The sequence below is a fragment of the Gallus gallus genome, chromosome 13, assembly GCF_016699485.2.
Source record: "Gallus gallus isolate bGalGal1 chromosome 13, bGalGal1.mat.broiler.GRCg7b, whole genome shotgun sequence".
Classification (NCBI taxonomy): Eukaryota; Metazoa; Chordata; class Aves; order Galliformes; family Phasianidae; genus Gallus; species Gallus gallus.
Window position 1 is genome coordinate 8767261 of NC_052544.1, and position 24265 is coordinate 8791525.

Consider the following 24265-nt stretch of genomic DNA (forward strand, 5'->3'; position numbering starts at 1 on the left):
CCTGCCTCGACGTGTTCTCCCAAGCTGGAGGTGTAGAGGGGGAAGAGGGGGGCTGCCCTGTGTCCTGCCGGTAGTGGAGCAGACCCTCTCCCCCGGGCTCCCTCGACGAGCACGGCGCCCCGCCCGCACCAACACAGCCCTCAGACCCCCCGCAGCGCGCACTGCTCGGAGCAGCCCGCCACCGCGCCTTAAATACCCCCCCGCGCGCCTCCTCGTTGCCGTCATGTGACGGAGGAGGCCCGGCCCGGTGGTTTCCCATTGGCCAACGCGGAAGCGGGCAGCGATTGGTTGGTTTCGCCTCCCCCTCTCCTCCCTCCCGCCCTCCCCACGTGAGGGGGGCGAGTCACGCGATTTCCGGGAACCCGTCAGGAAGGGACATAAACAAAACAAACCCCAAAGCCGCATGGAGGGTCCGGGCCGGAGCGCGCGGGGCGGCGCCCCCTGCTGAGCCCCGACCGCTCGGTGAGTGCGGGCCGCGGGGGGCGGCGGGCGGGGGCTTTGCGGAACCTGGCCCCGGCCGGCAGCTGCGCCCCGAGGGGGAGGGAGGGCAGCACCGAGGGCTCGGGGGAGCTCCGTGTCTGCCAGCCGCTGCCGGCCTGGCCTTCTGCTGGAGGGAGCCGCGTCGTATCGGCGGAGGGGAGAGGGTGTTGGGGAGATGGGGGGGAGGTGCGACGGGCAGGGGGCTCCGGCACGCGGGAAAAGGGGTGTGTCTGCCCGGCGCCGGGAGCAGAGGAGCGGTGCCGGTGTCGAGCGGGCAGACCGCGGAGCCCGGCTGCCGGGGGGTGTGGCTGCGGGCCGGGGGTGCCCGTGTCCCTCTGCCCGGCTGCGGGAGGCGGCGCCCGGGGGGCTCCGAGCAGGGCTGCGAGGAGCGGGCTCGGCGGCGGCTGTCGGCGGCGGCGCGGTGGAGGGAGCGCTGCCGCGAGTGCCGGGGGCGGCGGTGCCTTTCTCGCTCCTCGGAGCGGCTCCGGCCGTGAGCTGCGGGACAGCTCGGCTTTCACCGCCGGCGCACGGCAGTGGTTGCGGCAGGACCCGGCTGCCCCTCCGGGCTCGCGGCCGCCTTCCCTACGCCTTCACCTGTTGGAGGGCCCGGAGCGGGCCGCGGCTCTCCGCGCCTTCGGGGCGGCGGTGTCCGGCTGCGGGGGGAGGCGGGGCGGGACCCCCCTGCTCGGCCGCAGGCTTTATGTAACCGCCGGGGGTGTCACGGAGGTTCACCGCGGAGCGGCCCGACCTGGCCGCGGCCCCGGGACGGGGCTCTGCCCCTTGAGCTGAGAGCCGCGAGCCCCGGGGAGGGCAGCCCCCAACCCCTTGGCGGGCAGTGGGGCGGAGGCAGCCCCCGCGTTGGGCAAAGGGAGTGCTCCGCGCCCTTCCCGTCGCGCTGAGGCCGGGGTAGGAAGGATCGGCGGCGCCCGGCGGGGAGGCGGTGCGGAACCGGCGCGGCCTGGGGGTGCGGGGCCACGGCGGTCCCCTCAGGAGCGGCGGAAGGGGGTTTGTTTACATGTTGCCTCAACCTAGCTTGAAAGGGCCGCTGGGCGAGTGAGTGGCGTGAGCGGCGACCAATGAGAACGAGAGTTCCTGAGGCGCGAGCCAATGAGCGGGCGGGGAGGGCGGGGCGGGACGGCGGCCGGGTTAGGCTGCGCTCGGCTCCGGCTGGTGGGGCGGCCATGTTGGCGGGGAGGTGTGTTAGTGGGTCAGGGGCGGGTGCGCGGCGGGGCTGGGGCCGCCCTGAGCAGGCAGCCGAGAGGGGCGAGGTGCGCTGCGCTCCGCCTCCGGGAGTTCCCCGCTTCTGTGGGCCCCATCGGTGCCCAGTGCTCTGTACGGGCAGTGGCGGCCCGGAACTCGGTGTCAGTCGGGCTCCTGCCCCTATAAGCCGGTTCCTGCAGGCTCCTGCGGTCCGTTTATGAGCTCCCCAGAGACGTCGGCCCCCCTCTGCAGCGCTGGGTTCCCCCACGCGAGTCGGGCCGGGCTGTTCCCGAGCCAGAACTTCATGTTCCCATCCCCAGCTGCTGTGCCTGGTGTCCCTCCATAGCCACGTCCATGGCATTGCTCAGGGCAGCGCCTTGCAGAGCTGCTCAGACATCAAAGATAATTTAATGGCTCCAGTTCAATCTGTCATGCTCCAATATAAACACGTGTTCGTTTTCGGGCTTCCCCATACATCCTGCTGAGCAGGGCCAATCTGTCAGCGACAGCAGCTGAAATATTGGCAGTCGAGAGCAGCTTGTTGAAATAAAGCAACACTGCAGAGCCAGGTTCTGGTAGAGTTAGCTTTCTAACATCTTAAAGTACTTTAAAGAAGGAAGGTTAACGTTTGGCCTGGAGTCCCTTACCAAAGTGGCTGCTTAGCATCCCTGTGGGGAACGTCAGTTGTCGTCCAGCATATGTTCTTGTAGTGACAGTAGTGACAGTCATGGGAAGGCACTTAGAAACTGTGGGGTTTTACTTTTGGCACCTTAAATGAGGAACTGGACTTCTGTGGAGGAAATAGGTTAGAATCGTAGAATAGAATCATAGAATCTTTAATGCTGGAGAAGACCACAGAGTCATAGAATGTCCTGGATTGGAAGGGACCCGTAGGGATCACTGAGCGCAACCCCCGGCTCTACACAGCATTACCTAAAATCCAAACCCCGTTTCTGAGAGCACCGTCCAAACACTCCCTGATCTCTGGCAGCTCAGGGCTGTGCCCGCTGCCCTGGGCAGCCCATTGCATGCCCACTGCCCTCTGGTGCAGAACCTTTCCTTCACCCCCACCTGCCCTCCCCTGGCACAGCTCCATGCCGTTCCCTCGGGCTCTGTCACAGAGAGCAGAGCTCAGCACTGCTCCCTGCAAGGAGCCACCATGCAGCCACCATGAGCCTCCCCTCAGCTCCTCTGCTCTGGGCTGAGCAAATGTAGAGACCTCAGCTGCCCCTCGTACGCCTAACACCTCTAAGATCGTAAAGTCCAACCATCAAGACAGCACCACCATTGGTTTAGCAGGAAAGATTTCTTGTAGAAATCAATGCTCAGCAGTAGTTCTCGGAGAGCTCATACGCTGCTTGGTGGCCATCAGCTCACTTGAGCAGAAGAATTGCTCTGCATTTGGTAGCAGTGTTACCTGCTGAGGAGAAAGATCTGCTGCAGAGGCATTTAGCTGCTGAGATCTCACTGTGGTTTTCTAAATACTGAGAGCTGGAAAAAAAAAAAACAAACCCTTTTTGAAGCACGGAGTTTGGAAGTCCCTTCAGGATTAACGGGAATTAATTGGGAATAAATAGAAGCTTGTGTCTGACTGATAGCTTGGTATAAACAAGAGAATCCATTGATTTTGGTTCCTGTGACTTGCATGTCCGTGCTAAGTGGTTTGTGAAACCTAAGTGAAGGATCATTTAAAGTAAAAGTTTTATGAAGGAGTGCTTGAAAGTTGGCGTAGCCTTGAAAATCAAGCCAGAAAGTTTCTGGAAATCTTAGCTTTTAGGGTTCAGACCCTGCAGTAATACCTCAGTAATACCTTCCCTCACGATGCTGTGGTAAGAAAAGAATCCTCCTGTTTTAGAACCTTTCTGTTGGTGTGTGGCTGTGTTGGCTGCTGGTGTTACTGCCTGATTTCTGACTTGCCCTCCTCGTTTCATCTTTTAAAAGGTTTTTTTAAAGGAATTGAAGTAAGTCAGTATAGTTCTATCAGGTGTAACGTGCTGCATTTCCCACTCTTGGCCCCAAAGTAATAAAATCTCAGTCTTTGTTCCAGAACGTACAGAAAAGCCACTGCTTCTAATAAAACGTGTAATTCTGGGTCCAGCTGCTGTAAAATACATAGGTTCAATACAGTCGCATACGTGTTTTATTTTTAAATCACTTTTGTGCCTCTTGCATTGTGATCAGTTATTGGCATTGCTTATTTGCTTATGCAGTCGTGCTGGTCTGGAATACCCCTCTGCAGTGTGGTGCCCGGGGCTGGTGTGGAAGGGTGCAGTGATCTCAGCAGTGCAGTGCTGCTCCTTTTGGTAGTTCAGCTCTTTGCCCTGCAGTGCTGCATGTGAGGCTGGAGCAGGGAGGTTCTGTGTAGCCATATCGCTTCGAGGCGCTGAAGTCTGTCCGCTCTGGGCATGTGGAGCTGAAACATAATGTGAGGGGAAGATCAGTAGAGGAAAGGGAATGAAGACAGGGAAGCGGCAGTTTCCGGCCCTGAAGGGAAGAGGCTTTAACAGAAGTGAAACAGTCTTTGTATCTTCAGTTCTTTTAAAAGGCAACACTCTATCAGACTTGGGATCGGCATGTCTTGGGCAGCTGTTACTTATCCTCCGGGATACAAAAGGCGAAAAGCATCACGTCTGAGGTGCTAGCACTGCGCTGCAATGCAAAAACGTGACTGTGGTGGTGGCGGTGCTTTGCTGGGTGAGCAGGGAACGATGGTGGGGCGGGCAGAAGCTCAGGGCCTACAGACTTTACTCAACTTCTACCATAAAGAAGCTCCCCAGAAAAACCCAAAGTGACCCTCTGAGCAGCTTTGTGGTGGGGAGAAAAGGAAATGTGTTGGGTTTTGCGTTTTCTTTTAAGTCTGGTTAACAACTGAAGATTAATGTAGAAATAAGGGGGGGGGGGGGGGGGGGAACCAACCCAAGAATGTTAGACGGAAACAACACTAAGAAAAATATGTTCTGTGCTTGAAGGCTATGCTGAGCAGAGTGTGTTCCGTAATAGGAAACAGATTGGCACAAAGTGTGACAGGAAAAAAAGTTCGAGGAGAAGCGGAGGACCTGGTGCTCCTCTTTCTGAAGCATCCCCAGACAGCAAAAGGATGCCTGGTATGTAACCGTTCCTCTCATGTGCGTGGCAGAGGTCGTGCGCCTTCTCTGAGGCTGTTTGGCACTGAATGCTGTAGCCCAGCACTGACAGGCTCTCGTGACGTGCTTTTTATTGTTGTTATTACTTGCGTGCAAAATCTAACTGTGACAAACAGCGCTGTATGATGCACAGCCACTGCCATGGAAAGTGTAATTGTTGGCGTAACGTGCTTGCAACAAGCATTTAGCTGCTGTGATAATAGGCACCGTGCAGTCAATAAAATGGTATAGCTGCGCTCTGCCTGCTTTTCAGAGTGCGCAGAATGCACATCTGAATTGAGACAGAAATAGCAGCTTTGGTTATAGCGGCAGTACAAATGATTCATACAGGTGGCTGGGGAGGACTTTCAGACTCAGCAAGCTGCAAGGTGGCAGTTTGGGTTTTTCTCTTGTAGGGGCTTCTCTGGAGATAGTGTGTAGCTGCTGGGGGTGTTCTCCTCACTTGGGGAAATGGCACATGCATGGGAAGTGCCATCTGCCTCCTTAATGCTGCATGTTTCGAGTTTAGAACCTATTGTCTGCCAATTTAAAGGCAGCTTCATCAGTAATGGCCTGTAATGAGCCTGGCGTTAGAGCTTTGAAGTTGAGGCTTGCTGGGCATTGTGGACCTGTTAGGCTGCTCTGAATGCGCGTTTCCAAACAGTAAATAAAAATACAGAGGATTTTTACTAGGATTTGGCCTGAGATTAAAGAATTATTAACTCTACAGAGCAATTTTGAGTTACTTTTTGACTACTTCTGGAGGTTTTATCCAAGCATGAGCATTGTTTATATGCGTTCCTCCATCACTACCCTTGGTTCCTAAGTGTTGGATGGAAGCAGGCGTTCCCAGGGCATCCTGCCCTTTCCCATGCTCAGGTCCACGAGCCAGCTCTGGGCTGCACCACCTCCACCCACTGCATGGCCGTGGGGCAGCCATGGGATTTCACCCGCATCACCCTGCATATGGGAGAGGCCAGCGGAAGGCATTAATGCAAGCTCTCCTAAAGTAGAAATTCCTGCTGTGTTTGTCTCTGGTAGTAATGCTATCGAGCTCTGCTGCAGATCGTGTGCTTCATTCGAATCTCATAGGTAACATAACAACCTGCAGAGTTTCCATCGCAAGTGGTTCGGAGTTGGCAGCTGTGTTCCCTATCTGATACGCTCCTTTGAGCTGGGGGAACACGGGCTGCCATTCTTACGCAGTGCTGTAAGGTTGTAGCCAGATCAGTTCAGGGAGAGTAAAAAGCATTTTGAACATTTAATGTGTGTTTTCGGGGCTTGGAAACACCCCCAGATCTCCCTTGTCCTGACTCCTGGCAGCGTTTGTTGGTTGTTGAGATCAGTGTCGGTAACAGTGAAGTTTAATTCCCCTTTTGTAGCTGTTATAGAAGACAGTGGAATTTCTGGAGGACGTGTTCTGACCAAAACATAGCAGTAAGTGGTAATGACGAAGCAAACTTCTCCTTTCATTCCCCCGTGTATCACGCAGTGGCAGAATGGATGGATGGCCTGCCACACGAATGCAGATGCTGTGGCTGTGACCTGGTGCTGGCACCAGAGAGCATCCATCTGATGTGCTATTGAAAGACGTCGATCTGCAGCTCTCTACGGAAAGAAAGGAGGATGCTGCTGGTGTATTAGATCTGATATCTTTCTCACCTCTTTCCTTGCATATGGGAAAACAGTTCATTCGTCTTAAAAAGCAGCTCCTTTCTCCAGCATTAGGCCAGGCTGCAAAGTGCATTTGTCATTCATGCCACATTTACAGCAGAGGAAGGACTGGTTTTGTGGCTGTGTAGCCTCTGCTGTGCAGAGGAAGACGGGGTTATTTAGGCACGTTGCCCTGGGATGGAAGCTTAGCTTTTAAATGTCACTTCAAGATAAGTAAAAGGAGTTCCCTGGAAGCCTTAGAGCAAAAGGAAGGTTTGGTCAGAAAGAGCTGGCTCTTAATGGACCCAGGACCCTACGCAGGAGCAGCGTGCCTTGGCAGCGGGAGCTCGGTTTTATTGAGAGCTGTAATTTGTGCATGACTGGACTTGCAGCTTTTGTTTTCTTCTTTGTGCTCTGATATTTGAAAAGCAGTATGTTTGGATGAGTAAAGATGTTTTTTGCGCGGTATCTGATAGAATACTTGCTGAATTTAACAAAATAGCTGAGATGCTATCTGAGAGCAGGAATAACCTCCACCGTGTGCTGGTGGGAGGAGGCGGCTCAGCGGTGTAGAACACTTTTACTTTGCTGTTTGCTTTTCACAGTTAGCAGATAAACATAGCCTGAGCAGACTGCACTGAGCTGACTTCGGAGCAACGTCTGGCGAAGAATTCTATTCAGAGAAACAAATGTATTTTCACCGTTAACGCTGAAAAACTGTGCGAGCGTGGTGCTGCTGCTTTTGGATTGTGGCCTTCTGATAGTTTTTCTCTTAAAGACGCTTTACAGAGGAGTCGGGATATCACAGCAAAGCAAGGCAATAGGAAAACAGCCTCCATGAAGCCAGCGTAGTTACATTAGATAGTAATTTGATACCAAGGATTCTCTCTTCCTTCCTATCCTTCCTGCCTTAACACATTTTTGTCCTTCCTGTTACTTGTTCTGTTGGGCAGTTGTCTCTTCCTTCCCTACACTTCTGGACAGTGAGCATGCTTGCTGCAGTCCCTCTGCCGCTAGATGCTGCTGTGTGAGTGATTGATAGAATCTTATCTGAAGCTGAATGGATTAAACTTTCAAGGAAAGGAGGAGTCTTGTTGCTGGAGCAGTATTACTGCCTGTTCTGAGAGTAATATTTTGAGATGTTTGTCTGAGACAATTTTAGACTTTATTGGCTTGCTTGTATTAGTCAGAAAGGTTGTTAATCTCTTTTGTGTCCCCAGCAGCATGCTAGTCATCATTTCCAATTAGGCAGGCTTTTCTTTTCATACGTCTGTAGAGTTCATGGTGTAGGTAGTGAGGAAAAAAGGCATCAGAATGTAACTCAGCCAAAAAGGTTTTTGCGGAATCTCTGTTCTATCGCATCTGTGCCCTTTCATTTGGTGAAAAATGGCAGGGGAGAAAAGCACTGTACCTTCAAGCATGAGGAATAATCACTGTTTGGAGAGAATTTTTGTCTTTAGTTCACATAGGCAGTTTATTCAGCCCTGTCTGGTTGGTGATGGAACACTGACCTCCTTGGGGTTTGCTCTGTTTATTCTACACAGAAAACTACAAATAGAAGAGCTCCATAAGAGTGAACTGAAGTTACCATAAGGAAAAATTTCATTACATGGATTGTGTAAACTCACTGAGACTGAGGTAAAGCTGGAAAGAAATCTACAAGTGAATAAAACAAGAAGTTTGGAATTGGATTTGGGGAATCTGGGCTTGGAAATGCCTCAGGTAAGTCTGGAATGTTATGATCCTATTTGCTTCTGTAAATAACATTGCTTTCTTATTTTAAATAAATGGAAAAAGCTCACAAGCAAATTTGACTGGCATCAACGGGGAGAAATTAGGAGAGACTAAACAGTATGTAGATGTTAGTGTCCTGGTGGTGTCTGTGGGGGAAGCTGTGGGGTTGTTCTTGGTGCTCTATTTGTTCACACAGCAAGAATCAGCCAAGCTGTCTTCTGGATGGGGGTGGCTGCCTCGAGAAGTGCCCTTTCTTACTGCAGTGGTTCACACAGCAGCACACTGAAGGACTTCCTGCACTTCAGTGTTTCTCCCTTTCCAGACCTCAGGGCGAATTTGTCTGGAATAGAAATAGAGGTCTGGAATTGAATGTAGCAGAGGCTTGCTTTGTATCACCTGTTTGCCTAGTCATCCTGCATAGTGTTTGTTTGCAAAGTCCTGCTTTGTTCTTAGGAGAGACAGCGCTCTTGATTTAGTTACACTTTGCTATTGTTAAAATCTCAGGTAGAAGCTTTCCAAGTTCTAATTGTTCTACAGCCAGCCAACGCTGCTTTAGTACACGGTGATTCGTACTAGGGTGAAGGCCTTGCAAGCGGTCAGTGCCTCTTGATACTCTCAGGTCTTACCAGTACTCCCTCTCCTCTTCTGCAAATGCTGATGTATCCCTAATCTTGGCAAGCACCTAAGATTTTCAAACTGAGGAAGCAGAATGCTCATCTGTAGGTAAACACCTTCCAGGTGCAAGTATGGCACAAGTTCAGACTCTTGAGACTCTTGGATAAAATAGCAATAGTCATGTTTTATTGAAGCATAGAATATGCTCTTTTATGGTATGCTTCAACTTTCTTTATCAATTCTGTTGTAGCCCAGTGTGAGTGGAATGGACCCTCCTTTTGGGGACGCCTTTCGGAGCCATGTGTTTTCAGAACAGACTCTGATGAGCACAGATCTCTTGGCAAGCAGTTCAGATCCAGACTTCATGTATGAACTGGTAGGTCCTCTTTCTGTGTGCACATACCTCCTTCTCCTTGACTAACACCCTGAGTTCATGTAATAATAAAGGGGTATTTGCTCAGGAACACTGGGTGGTTATTCATTACTGCTTACTATGACTGGAGAAGAGCCTAACTGCTTGTTAAAGTTGGCCATCAAGAGGGGCTTGGTACACAATTATCAAATGGAGCTGTGTTGATGTTACATAGTGGCGATGGAGACTCTTCCTTACAAATCATCTTTTCTTCAAGAGCACTTATGTGCTACTTCACTCAAGTTGTGGATGCGGGGGAAGCAAAATAGAAGTTGACTCATGAGCTGTTCACAATAGCACTCATTTTTTCCTGCATGGAAAGTGAAAGGTAGCTCACTGTTGTTTGTTGATGAGCTTAGAATGAAGTTTTCCAGGCTTTGGTAAACTTGAGCGATTTCTATTATTCACGTAACAAAGTTTGACCTAGATTAATGGAAACTAGAACATGTTGCCTGTGATGTTTTTCATGTATTAAGTACATGGATATTGGTCCTATTCTAGTTTCTAATGACCAATTTGATAGCAGAAAAAGAATCCAGGGGTATTTGATTTATATCTCTAGCAACCTTTCCTCAGGATCTGCTGCTGAACCAGGGAAGCTAGGCTCCAGTCAGACCCTCAAAGAAAGTTGTTAGTTGGAAGTTGAGGTATCTTCATTATCACTTTCTTACTCTTCACTTGAATTAGGCTTACCACGTAAGTTTAAGTAGGGGACAGAGATGATTTGATACTACTTTTCTATCTTAATTTTAACTTGTCTTATGTTGCACAGGACAGAGAAATGGACTACCAGCAAAGCTCCAGAGACAACTTACTTTCAATGGAGGACTGCAAAGACCTTGAGAACTTAGAGTCTTTTACGGACATCCTGGACAAAGAAGCTGCTTTCACCTCAAAGTGGGAGCAGTGGGACACGTACTGTGAAGACTTAACTAAATACACTAAACTAACCAGCTGTGACATCTGGGGAACAAAAGAGGTGGATTATTTGGGCCTTGATGACTTTTCAAGCCCATACCAAGATGAAGAGGTGATAAGCAAAACACCGACTCTGGCTCAGCTTAACAGTGAGGACTCCCAACCTGTTTCAGATTCACTCTATTATCCCGATTCACTCTTTAGTGTAAAACAAAACCCTTTAAATTCTCTGTTACCTGGAAAAAAAATTGCAAGTAGGGCAGCAGCCCCAGTCTGTTCCTCCAAGAACGTTCAGGCTGAGGCACCTTTGTCGGACTATGTTCAAAAGGCAAGCAAACCCGCGACACAGCCTGCTTCCAGTACACAGATCATGGTGAAGACCAATGTGTACAATAATGAAAAGGTGAACATTCATGTTGAATGTAAAGACTATGTTAAAAAGGCAAAAGTAAAAATCAATCCTTTACCACAGAGCAGACCAGTGCTGAGCCAGGCACACGCGGACGCAGCAAAGGAAAATACCTGTTACTGTGGTGCTGTAGCAAAGAGACAAGAAATAAAAGAGTCCCCACACAGTCACTGTACGCCTCCTATTTTGCCTTTTAAAGAGACTCAAGAACTGCTCCTCAGAGCACCCCAGGAAACTCCAGGACTTGTTGTGGGGGAGAGCAGTATTTCTGCCAGCACATCAGTGTCAGATTCATCACAGAAAAAAGAAGAGCACAACTATTCTCTTTTTGTAACAGACAGTGTGGGTGAACAGTCAGCCAAAGGAGACCCTGAAGAAGATGAGGAGGATGAGGAAGATATTGAAGATGAGGATCATGATGAAGGATTTGGCAGTGAGCATGAGCTGTCTGAAAACGATGATGAGGAAGAAGATTATGAGGATGATAAGGACGATGACATCAGTGATACTTTCTCAGAACCAGGTACCAGCAGTGTTGGGGTTTGTTAATACTGAGGTCAAGAGGGAAAGAATGCTTTTGAATGCTTTGTAATTAGAGATGTACACTTAAATTCTGAACATTCATCGCAGATTTTATAAGTGCTTTTCACAATATAATTAATGAAAACTACACAAGGCCTTTGTTTTCCCTGTTTTGGGGGGAAAAAAAAGCATTAGTTGTTGGTCATACAGCAGAAGTCACAACAGACAATAGACAGAAGATTGAGCTTGTAGCCAAAGGTCATAGAGCAACTACCTGCAATTGTTATCTCCCTTTTTGTGGTTTGAGGATAGGATGTGCAGAGCTTTCTAGTGCTTCAGTGGGCTGTGCTAAGGTTGTATCTCTTGATAGCTGGCACAAAATCATAGCCTGAGTGGAAGTGTTTCCTAATTACTTAAGTGCTTCGGTGGTTATAGAACCATTTCTTGGTGGTTTTCAACAGTGATATTTAGTGCGTCTTCGAAGAATATGGAATTCTTCTCTTCTGCGAGTAGAAATAGAGCATTAACACCAAAAATGAAAGCTAGCCTTCATCTAGAAGGTAGCAAAGTGGCAGCATTTTATGAAAAGAAAATCTACAGGGACAGGACTGTAACCAAGTATTAGCTTAATTGTTGAAACTATTATTATATTCACATTTTATAAATGCTCCTTAGTAGAGCATAAGAATTAAAGTATTCAGACATTTGGCAGTGTGTAACACTGGGGGGGAAAGAAAAACAGCTGAAATACTCCCTTTTTAAGAGCATCAGCTTCCCTAAAGCATGCTGTTGTTTGTCATAAAGAATTCTCAAATTATTTTCTAAGTAGATTTCCTGAGCTGGCGTTCAACCTGTTAAGTATTGTGCTCTTTATGTTACTTTTTCATGTACACAACGCATAGATATTAGCATTTTAAAATCTCTTCCTCCCTTCTTCTAAATTGAACTCTCTACTTTCTGAGGTTTGAGTAGCTATTAAAGCTCTGTGCTGATTGCTGTGCCACGCAGCGCTTTGCAGCCCACGGAGGCTTGTTGCACAGAACAGCTGGTAATCTTGAGAAAGAGATGTATGAAAATGCTGGGCTTTCAGCTGGTGGAATTACATTAGCTGCTTGCTGTTTGTTCAACTCCTGATGACAAGCTCTCACCTTCTAAACAAAACCACGTGGTACACTGCAGTAACCAAAGAGCTTGGCTTGCACAAGTCCATGAAGCCTTCCAGCTCGAGTACAGTGGTATTACAAGAAAGCATCAGCAGATGTTTTTGATACATCAGGAGATAAAGTCTGCAGGTATTTTAATGATCTCACTTGTACCCTTATGTTTTACCTTTGCAATAGAGGTAAATACTGTAGAATAAGCTTCTAAAAAAGGGTATGGCTCCAGAATACTTAACCTTCTGTGCTTTCGTTGAAACCAAAGTCAGTTACTAAATTTGGAGTGAAGATAGGACAAAACCTTTGTGTTTGCTGACCTTCTGATACGCGTATTTTATACACAGTTAGCTTTGGTTTATTCTTTTTGTTTTGGGAATGCATGATACACTTCCTTAAAGCACTGGAGTCAGTGTTTTCTGAGGAAATACATAGGTGCATTGAACTTCAGGGACATGGGAAAAATAACTAAAAGTGTTACTGGATGGTAACAATGCTGGTGTTAATATTGGGATACAGATTTAGCAGTTTTGGTCCCATTAAAGCTAATTTGTTATGGGAATCATAAGTCCAGGCCTGTTTCAGCACTTAAACTTCATTTGCCATTATAGGTATTTTCCCTATTTAATTTAGTAGAAATGTATGTAAATGACTGCTTCAGCTAACAAGTAGTCCAGAGGTTCCAGAAATAAGAGATGCAACAGTTAATTCAGTTGTCAGAAGCTCTGGGGAAGAGAATTATAGGGAGATGGCCTATAGAGACAAGGAGATGCCATTGTGTGGAGGATCTGTGCTGTGTGTTTGGGTGCTGTGCTGCCAGTTGGGGCTCCGGGAGCTGTTTGATGGAAGTCACAGTGGTTAAATAGTAAAGAGAAGAGGTTTTTTGGGTTTGCTTTGGCAGAGTTCTTTTCGCGTTTAATCTGGTATGATGCAGAGATGTCAGTCCCATTCTCTGTCTTTCTTAATTCAATCCTGGCAGATTTTAATCTAAAACCTTGGTAAGGATTGTGAGCAAAGATTTTTTAGGAGTGGCTTGCTAAGGGCTTGAAAAGTAAGTGCAGGAATTGCTTCAGATTTCACAGGAGCTCATCCAAGAAGGTGACAATGCTGTGTGATATTTGCTAGGAGGAGAATTCAGGGAGGATGGATGCAGTGCAGAAGAGCTAAACGGATTTGTTGCACTGCTGTGTGTTACAGAGTAGGGCAGGACATTGTGCAGGGGGCTGCTCCATGTAACTGTAAAATGGTAGCAGGTCAGTGTTATTCTTGCAAGGCAGGATGCATTAAGTCAACATAATTCAAATAGCCAACTTAATTATGGTTTGAATAAGCAAACAGGAAGTCTTGATTTTTAACCTCATTTTACATCTGTAGACATCAGCTCTTAAAGAGATTTGTTTTCATCGATTGGCTTAATTCTGCGTTATCACAAAGCTGGGCTGAATTTATACCTGCCTATATAATGAGTTACATTGCTTGACATGTTTTGTAGGTGGAAGGTAAGGAAGAGCATTTGGATATTTACGTCAAACAGCCTTTGGGTCAAAGGAAATAAAATCTAAAAATATCTGTGGTACTTGAAACTATATTTAATGTAAATCACCATAAGAAAAAAAAAAATGTTTTATAAAACGTATTTTGTTGTTTGATTTTTCCTTTAAAGCACTGTCCTGTCAATAAACCAGAGAATCAAACAAGTTTAGAAGTGGTTGCATCCTTCTGTGTGCCATTCATGGTTGTGTTATGAGCTGAGGGACAGTCAGACCAAAGCAAGAAAGCTTGTTTTTCTTCTTTCAGCTGCTTTCTGAAGTGCAAACAGACTAATTGCACGGACTGTTTTAAAATAAGGAGAGCTTTTAAAATCAAGAAAGCATTCTTGATTTTCATGTTGCTGCTCAAAGATGGTGCAGAACTGAAGCATATGAACCCAATGCAAATTGCATGTAGAGTCCGTTCAGTGCTTGGCTTTTCCTGAAGCTCCATCAGTGTGTGTGATATTTGAAGTCTGTTATTTTTTAATTAACCGTGAAGTGTGATGTAGCATTTTAGTACAAAAGGTAACGCTATATATTTTTTCTTACTTTAGGACAGGGTGTATTTGTTTTCTAAAGCATAGGTAGGATTTAAAAAACTATATTTTGTGTTTATATAGGTATGGTCTAACCATTTATGCAGTGGTGATAGTGTCATTAATGCTTCCATATACTTTAAGAACGGTTTGTCAAATCAAGTGCATCGCAATACATCTCTAAAATCTTGTATAGCTTTATTGTGCATCATTTGTCTTCGTCCCACTGAAGACATGAAGAAAAGACTGAACAGGTTGTGTCTTTAATCCCTTCCATTGAGATGTTCTTTTCTTGTGGAATTGGATCCATTCCCCATTCCTTCATTCTAATAGAGATGGATAGTGTGATTTTTTTTTCCCAAGGGTATACGAGCTCAAGGTAGAGCAGCAGTTTTGCTTTATTTATTGGCCTTTTTCAAATCCATCTTTTTTCAATCCATTTCTATTTCTATGCTTTTGATTGGAGATAAAATGTGGAGGAGAGTTAGGATTATATTTCTGCAAATTAATGGAGAACACTGGAAGTGGAGGAGTGCTCTCCAACAGCTGTTGTCTGTACAGCAGTGAGATTGTGGGGAGAGGAGCAGCAGAGCTCAAGGGGTCAAGAACCGGACGGGGCTTTCCGTGCGTGAATCATTTGTCTCCATTCAACTGATGAAGCACCATCACTGTCTGTCCCTGGTTTTAAAGCAGATACCCAGTAGTAGCTGAGGCTGAAAACCAAGTAGAGGAGATAATGTGTTAGAGGCCGTTGTTTATCTCTTCATGTTGGAGTTTAACACTTGGTCCACGGTTAAAAGGGTAGGAACTGTCTTATAAACATTACGTGAACAATGCAATGCATTCTTTTAGGGTACGAAAATGATTCCGTGGAGGATTTAAAAGAAATGACTGCAATAACCTCTCGAAAAAGAGGCAAGCGGAGATACTTCTGGGAGTACAGCGAGCAGCTAACGCCATCCCAGCAGGAAAGGATGCTGCGGCCATCCGAGTGGGACCGAGATACATTACCGAGTAACATGTACCAGAAGAACGGTCTGCACCATGGTAAGAATGGGGTCGTGGTTACAAGTCACAGTCTGTCACGCTGGCACCTTCAGTAGCCAAACCTCCCCACCTGAAATTGCGATTCCACTCACAGGTTTTGACCGTGAAGATAAATCACCAAAACACTGCAGGTCTGTTGCTCGGTTAGCTGAGTTCTGCGCTGTGTCCAAGGAAGGCACAGTGAACGTACAGTAATAACGCTCAGTGTGGTTTCTTCCAGAAGAGGTGGATGAATTGAGACTTGTAACTTCCAAAGGCCTTCAGTGGAAACCCCAGGAGTTCAGAACTTTCTCAGTGTGGTACTGTAAACAGCAGGGATAGGTCTCATGACTGATACCTGCCCTGGCTGCTACACAGTTTCAGTCTTGCTTTTGTCAAAGTAAGCTGCGAGTGGCCTGAGGTGCAAAGTTCAGGTTAACTGCATTATGAGCTAAAGGACAGGCAGGCAATAACCTGAAGCTCTCTCTCCTTGTTCTTCCCTCCTTGTTCCTCCCACCCATGTCGGTGCAATACAGTGCAGCAGTTACTTTTCTGTGAATAACCTATTTATTTAAAATACCCTCGCAGGAACTCAGCCCAGTTGGTCTAATAACTGTTTTATTCCCATGACTTTCTGATTACCAACTTGCTCTACTTTAAACACAGCTAACATCACTGAGAACAAGTTGCTCATAGTAATAATATTTGTTTTCTTGTCACAGGACCTCTTTGGTAGGCTTGTTCCATTTGATTGTGGCTCTGAAGGAACAAAATTAAGCCAGCCTCCCTGATTGTAACGTCACATTCCCTTACAACTGGAAATTACCTTTAACATTGCAGTTTAACTTCAGATAAATGAACAGATTTTTGTATTTATTTTATAGTTTTGGGTTTTTTTTTTCTGGGAAGGAAACTTTTTTTCTTTTTCCTGTGCTTGATTTTTACACGCTTATCTTGTAGTCAAATAACAGTGCCTAAAGCCTCTATCACTACTCATTGTTGTGAAGGCTTATATCTATATTTGTTGTAGAATAACAGATAAACAGGACTTAAGGACTCAGGCTCACTAGCCACTTGTGGGAGCAAGTGCCCTTTAATGGTGCAAAATTATCAGCTCTGATAAATAATTCTGGAGCAGGTTTTGTCAGTTTATTATCACTTGCATGCAAGTATCTGTAACCACTGCCATTTTTAATAGAAATCTAGAAAAAGACACAGCAGTAGCAAAAGATCTTAGTAAGGATTTTGTCTTGAATGCAAATTTCCTCCTTGAAACCAGCTCTTAAATAGCTTCAAATAGATCCAAAGAGGGCCTAGCCTTTGTGTGAGTCATCAATACTGAGTCTCAAAAGCCTCTCTTAAAGCAGAACTTTCAGAATAAGATTATTTAGGAATTTAATCAAGTTTACTGTCCAAGAGAATACATTGGCTGAACATATGAGTTAGTAAGTTACCGATGGGGCAAAATGCCTGGCTTTGAACTTGTGATGTACATTTTTCAGCGCAGTTGTTTGCATACTGTCCATCACATCAAGTATGTTTCTAGCCCAGCCAGCAGTATTTGCTCTTATCTGATCTGGATATAATACGAATTGTACAAAGCAGTTTGTCTGGAAATGTTCTTTCTATTGTGAAAGGCCATAGAGATCACATTATACCAGACCATTCTCTTGTGACAAACAATGGAACTTAAGCTGCACCAAAAATAAGACATAGTTGAGAACATTTTTTCATAGGTTTGCCTGCATATTGTGTCGCTTGTCACCCAATTTTCTGCATATTCAAAACAGGTAAATACGCAGCAAAGAAGTCACGGAGGACTGATGTAGAAGACCTGACTCCCAATCCCAAAAAACTTCTACAGATTGGTAATGAGCTGCGGAAGCTGAACAAGGTGATCAGTGACCTGACGCCAGTCAGCGAACTTCCCTTAACTGCCAGACCAAGGTCAAGAAAAGAAAAGAACAAGCTGGCTTCCAGGTGACATATTAGTTAACACTCATTGTGGATGAGTAAATTTGCATTACTACAATCGTGCAAATAAGGCTAATTTTTGTCTTGAGATCCTGCATTAGTGTGGCAGTCCCCATTGATGGGTTTATTGCCTGTTTATCAAAAAGCAGGGCAGCTGGCACTGTGGAGATGTAGTTTACCTGTTCCTTATCAGGAAATAATATACTTCTACTGGAAGCTGTCTTACTTAGCTGCAGGGCAAATGATTGTTACAGTAGTAAAATCCACAAATGTAAGCAAATACAAGTAGTAGCGTGCTTGAAGTGAAGATGAGTGAGTAGATACATGTCTGGGAGCATTGGTTGCTAAGTTGGTGTGGCTAACTGAAACAGATGCTCTTAGTATTCTGGAACATTTGTTAAAATGTTCTAATTCTTCCACTCTTCTTGCTATAGGGCTTGTAGACTAAAGAAGAAAGCCCAGTATGAAGCCAATAAAGTAAAACTCTGGGGTCTCAACACAGAATATGGTAAATACAACTCTTCACATGTTAGTTTTTCTTATGTTCTTAAGGCAAGTCTGTGTTATCAGTGTGTGGACAACTAAGCATCTTTTGTTCCTGGGCGAATGTAGTGTCTGTCTAACCCAGGTTTTTTCTTTGCAGATAATTTGCTGTTTGTGATCAACTCCATCAAACAAGAAATTGTTAATCGAGTGCAGATTCCTAAAGATGATAGAGGAGTCAACATGGAACAAAGGTTGAACATACTTATTAAAGATACTCTTGGTAAGCAGAACACCTGATGTATTCACCTGTATGCGAAGAGATGTCATCTGTGGTATGATAGATCACAAACAGTTTCTGGAATAGAGAAAGGAAGCACTTCCTCATTACAACTTGTAACCAAACCTTTGTTTGGTTACTGACCAAAACCTTCATTCATTGGCTTTGTGTCACTTCTAGGAATGTAAAATGCGTATAATTAATAGTAACCTTACAGTGCATTTTCTTACCCTCTGTTTTCAGGACTTCCTGTAGCTGGACAGACATCAGAATTCGTGAATCAAGTGTTAGAGAAGACTGCAGAAGGAGACCCCACAGGTGGCCTTGTAGGATTACGAATACCAATGTCAAAAGTTTAAGACATGACTTCACCTGTTCTCATTGGTCACATTCTTCCTGTGTTGTCAAGTACTTCATTGTAAATTGCATTCTGGTCTGCATGTCAGTTTAGCATTATGTAAACACTTACAATTAGGTTCCATTATTTTTAAACAACAGCGTAGAAAAAAAAAATCAAAGCATGGAATAAAATGCCTAGTAGCATTTTTGGAGCATAAATTAGATAGTTCTAAAGCTGCTTTGAGACTGCATACAGAGATGAGGGTTCTTTTGAAAATTAAGTTCTAGGACCAGACTTACCACTTTCGTTTTAGAAGCAAAACCTTATTTTTGCTAGTAAAATTTTTTTAGCGTATGCCAGACGTAGTGGCAGGTTTATGCTCCAGGCAAAACAAGAGGAAGCATTTTTTTGATAAAGCTGACAATTCAGTTTTTGTTGTTGTTGTTGTTGTTTTTGTATTCGTTCTTGTTTGCTGTTTTGAAATAATTGGATTTCCTTTGTTCTTCTTAAAAACAGTAAGCTTTCTTTGCAACCATTAACTTGTACATAGCACACGTGGCTTCAGAGCTGGTGTGCCATATAAACTTTAATTTTTTCTGAGCTTAATATAGTATTTAAATGTCCGTGCAAGCAAGAGAAAAAAAAGTTTATTCTTTGTGCCTTGTATTTTGAGGGGAGAGCTATCAGTGTAAGCTGGTAAAGTTTTGTATGAAGAAAACCCCGAGGGGAAAAAACGAGATGTACAGATGGTGAGATTATAGGTTTTAATGTATTTGTTCCAGCTCTTAAAATTTTTTGAATGTATATAGGAATATGTTGAAAATGTAGATATATGCCACAGAGTCTATGTATTGTATAAAAGATGGCTCTAGAAAACTCAATTTCGGTACTTTGGCCGGAAGAAAACATATACTTGCACATTAATGCGATTGTTTATTTTTGTACCAAAGACAAATGCAACTGATATGGCGAACTGCCAGTCTAAGTAAAGTTTTGCACAGCTTATATGATACTGTACTGAATGTAAAAACAAAAGAAAAAAAAAAAAGAAAAAAAATTACAAGGTCAGGGTTAGGGATCTTACTGAACTGTGAATTTTTTGTTTGGGTCCAATTATCTACAGAAGGAGCATTCATACATAATGATATTATTTTGCTGTTCTTGTAGTTCGCTTCCATGGTAGATAAGTTGGTGGCCGTCTCGGAGTCTTTAAATCTTTTTTCTCTGCACTTACTGTAGGAGATTTTAATATATTTGGATTTTAGTAAGCTATTGGTAAAATAGTTTTCGACTTTGAGAATTTAAAGAAATATTTAGCTTGTTGTAGTATACTTCCAACAAACAACCAAAATAAAATTATTTTTATTGTAATGTGTATATATGTAAAGAGAAAAAAGAGCTACAGATATCTAATTCCTTAGTTGCCACTTTTCCAGTTGATGTATTATTATGCATGTGATGTTTCCAAGGATCAACACAGGCTTCAAACAAAACGAGACAAAAAAAAAAAAAAAGTTTATAGACTTTTATATTTTTGTACAGGTATTTCAAAACTAGCTTCTTCAAACTTATATGTGACTTATTCTTGTTAATTCAGTAGTTTCTATGATTGGGAAATATTAACACAGAGTTCTTATTTGCTCTTCTGCTAATAAGAGTTGGCTTTGTAGTCAGTGTTAACGTACAGATAAAAAGCTTTAGCCCTTGATGAAAGTCCTTTATGTCAAGGCAAGATCATTCTCTGGTTTCATGGACCCCTTTTCCCTCCCCGTTCTTTCTCTCCCTATTTAAAATGACAGAACACTGTTTACTGAAAATAGAAATACCAAATATTTTCAAATGTAGCTGCTGAAAAAAAATGCAAAGTCCATGAAGGCTTTTCTCCCCGCTCCCTTTGGGGAATCTCTCCACTTCGTTTCTAGTTTGTCTATGTTTGTACTGTGATTCCTTTTTGTTTATATGTAGGTTATTTTTATATCCAAGCTTGTACCATTAAAAAGTCTGTAATAGTGCAGTGAGAGTCGCAGGTGAAGGTGGCAGTCCTGCCACATGCTGGTGAGTGTGCACACAGCTTACTTTGCATCTAAATATTTTGGAAGACTCAAAAGGGAGAAGGAGGCCAAAATACCACTACTGAGCTGTACAGAAAGTTTTTTCCTTCACGAGACTGAACAAATACCCAGAGCAATTTAGGCGAAACTTTGTTAATCCACTTAAGATTTGCAAAATCAGAGTGGACTTTGGGTGTTCTTATTGCTCTCACGGTGAGGTGAGAGTCGGCTGCTGCTTTCCACAGTGGGTCAGATGTATTCCTATTGTAAGCATTGCCAATGTTACACTTATTCCAGAGATGCATACTGCCCATAAAACCCCGACAAAGAATGTTTCTTGTGAAGATAAGGCCACGTCTGTGCAAAGATTTGAGTACAGCCGTTCCTTTCTGCTGAGCGGCGTTACCGCACTGCTCCGACAGGAGAGCTCCTTTTGCTCTCTCAAATCCACGTAGGCGAGGAGGCGTTCCTAAACCTTACGAGCAGTTTTGCAATCAGGTAAAAACTTCAGCGACAAATTGAACTGACGAGGTATCAGAAAGCCCCTTTTTACCGCTCAGACGTGCTGGGCAAATAGAACTTTATAGCTGTTTGTTTTTATCTGAAAACCAGAATATGATTTTGGTCTAGCATTTCAAATAGACTTTGAATCTTTAGTGAATTCCATACCCCTTGCATTTCAGTGTTTTCTATGTATTATTTTAAGTTAAAGCTTTTGAATAGTTGAGCTTTTTAATGTTGACACTTTATTTTGTACCTATTTATATGTATGTATATCTTAGAAAAGCACTTTGTTTAAAAAGGAAAAAGAAAAAAAAAAAAAGAAGAAAAAAAAAAAAAGAAACTGCGTTTTCTATGATTCCTGCCACTTGCTGCTAACTCTGGGCTGGTCAGAATGCTGCAGCGATACTTGATATAAATAAAACCTGGCAGTAAAATGTAGAGTACAGATAAGACCTTTTGCTGGTTTAACTTTATCATAAAGGTGACATAGGCAAGCTGTGCAGCTTTACATTTTAACCAGGGGACTCTGTGGCATTTAAACCGTCTAGAAATGGTTGTACTTTAATGCCAGTAACAATCTGCTTCCTCTAGTGTCATTACAATATATACATTTAGTGTATACTTATCACAAACAGAATCTTTTAAGGGTATAAAAACCAACAAATGTACATGTTCTGTTTTTTGGCAATTGTGGCATGCGTTTTTGGGTGATCTTTAGAGAAGACCATTTTCTAAAGATGTTCAGTGTTCATACATGGTATGTGGATCTTAATGAAGTCCTGGATTCTTTTTTGTTTGTTTGTTTGTTTGTTTTTGAGTGTAGGCATTGTGAATATTCACTTTTAATCCTATATCCAAAAACAATTATACATCTTTGATTTAATACAAACAGAAGTTCTTCCTTTTTCTGATACACTGGATTCTCTAGGATTTGTTTCCATATTAAAAGCATGCTGTTATAACTGCTCTTGTTAAAATCTCGTCAGTCTGAACTTAGGTGCCACACTTTCTGACTCGATGGACTGCTTGTTCTACTGTACCATGTATGATTCTTGTCCTTTCCTACTTCCTTCATGAGAGATTATGATGTGGCTTTATATTGTGCCTTACTTGTACATCTAGAACTAAATGTTTTTTCATTACCCTTGAACTCTTCGAACCTAACCCCTCCAAAAGCGAATCCGAACTGGTAAAAGCATTCTGAAGAGAGTTTGGATAGATCTATTTTTGTTTCTCTCGATAGCAGTCGTTTTCTATTTATATGGATGACCAGTTTTTGAATGGCCTTGCAGAATGTGGGGGTGCTCACAAAGGGCATTTTTGAGCCCTAACCCCCTTTTTCCTAACACTTCTTTTATGGTTTGTTGAACGCATTTACTGATACTTGGTGAGTTCTTTTCTTGGATGAGAGAAACTTATTAATAAAACGATCAGGTGTGGGTGGGCTGGATTTTCTTACCATGCCAGCTGGAGCATGATTTCATTAAGTTGCATTGCTGCAAAGTTGATGTGAGAGTCGGGCTCAGCTGTGTTCAGTCCCTGATCCTTTCTAGATCACAGACCCTTTGCCGCTGCTAAATAAAGCTGGGGAAAAGCTGAAAGCAGAAAAATCTAAAATCTGAACGGATGAAGGGTCTGTTATAGCTGACCTAAAAGCAGACACCTGGTGTCACTATTTCTTTTCTCCAGAAAGGTCTCTCCCCCACCCAACATTTATCCCATATTTGCCTTCGGTAATAAAACAGCTTATTCACAAAACACAAAGAATGGATGTGCTTTTCTTTTCTTTTTTTTTTCTTTTTTTTTTTCATAAATGATTTCAATATAGCTATTTTTTTAAAGCTGCAGGAGGCTTTATCAGGAACATTTTAAACGGTTGTGTATAAGTTGCCTTTAACAGAAATAGCAGATGCAATTCTGTTCCTCTAACTTGCTTGCTAGTCTTCCTGAAATTCTGTTGAGGCGTGACCAGTTGTGTACCATGGATGTTAGGGTCCGTATTTGGCCTTGAGACCTGAATTTCAAGAATGCATCTAGTCATTATTATTTAGAAGTTGGAGGCTTCAGTTGGGATTACCAAGCTAAGTGTGCTGCTAGGTGTGGTGTTGGCTTATTGACACAGCCATGCACAGAGCTGAAATCCGTTTCGTTTACCCCAGGGATCGTGTGAAGTACATTTCAGTTACTGCTTCGGTGACTGATTCTTTTTGTAACTGTATTAAGGGCATTAGTATGTCGAGAAAACACCACTCTTGAATATATCCCAATACAAATTGGGATTCTTAAATGTCATTAATGAAGGATGGCACTTTTAGGCTCTATCTTCTTTGCAATATACAAAACTATCTCTATCTTTGTCTGATGGACATTTCACCGCACGCCATGTTTTTCCCCAGTGCTTCTCACACGTAGAAGAGGTGTGTGTGTGTGCACTGCATCACAGCCCTCAGCCTCTCGGACATCCATGAACTTCCACAAGAGTCAATGCTGGCGGTGCACTTACTGTCCTTCTAATGAGCAGTGGAGCTAAAAGTGGAACCAGAACTATCTTAAGCCACGCTGTTGTTTTCATAAAACGAAAGGCTTTTTGGATAACACCGGTGTCCCAAGGTTTTCCTGCAGGTAGTGGCTATTTATGTGTGTGGACGAGTCAAATTTGGGTGTTATCCATCTACAGGGAGGAAAATTTCTGTGCTGGATTTCGTACTGACAAAAGCACAATCCACCCGAGGAAAACCTTGCAATTAAGAGCTGACCCCGGGGCGTAGCATTTAATTGTGCTCATCTTTCGTGTCCTACTTTCTCATTTGAGCCAGCTGTCCCCCAGCACGTCCCTAAGGCTTCACTGCTCAGTGTCTGTGCTCGGGTGAACCCGGAGGCTGATGGCACATGGTGGGAAAAGGCATTGCCAGCAGAACATGGCGTCCTCCATCACGGGCTTCCAAGGGGAGCTCAGAGAAACTCCACGAAAGTCTTGTCTCTGTTAGAAAATAAACTCTCCTGTGAAAAGCATGATCTGTTCAGAGTTGCAGTGTTAGATGTTGGTTAATAGCTGTGCAGTTTTTATTATTTCTCTTCGAAAAGAGGCACAATCCCACGACTGACTTTGTTTACTGTCCCCCGCGATCCCTCGCACTTCTATTCAGACGCAAATTTCATCAATGTACGCAACATCCTTTGTAATTTAAAATAAAAATTGTGGAGGAAACACTGTCTCGGATCGTTGCGTGTGTTTGTGTGTCGGGGGAGGCCTGGCGGGCCCTGGGGCCTTTCCCTTTTCCACACTGGAGGACCGGAGGACCCCGCCGCGGAGGGAGGGC

General features: G+C 44.3%; 1 protein-coding gene across 7 annotated transcripts; it reads left to right on the forward strand.

Annotated features, from left to right (window-relative positions):
• The first annotated feature begins 336 nt into the window (after positions 1-336).
• Positions 337-24158, forward strand: CREBRF (CREB3 regulatory factor). Of its 7 annotated transcripts, none has more exons than XM_046900522.1 (10): positions 337-4374; positions 4650-4784; positions 8000-8177; positions 9055-9180; positions 9989-11066; positions 15140-15334; positions 17104-17293; positions 17722-17795; positions 17931-18053; positions 18294-24158. In XM_046900522.1, the coding sequence occupies exons 3-10, from the start codon at positions 8169-8171 to the stop codon at positions 18407-18409; spliced, it is 1911 nt and encodes a 636-aa protein (XP_046756478.1). In that variant the 5' UTR covers positions 337-4374; positions 4650-4784; positions 8000-8168; the 3' UTR covers positions 18410-24158. The 7 variants fall into 7 exon arrangements, with proteins under 7 accessions (XP_046756478.1, XP_004944928.1, XP_046756479.1 ...); XM_004944871.5 differs by having other exon boundaries at positions 4681-4784; XM_046900523.1 differs by having other exon boundaries at positions 337-4315; positions 4681-4784.
• The last annotated feature ends 107 nt before the right edge of the window (positions 24159-24265 follow it).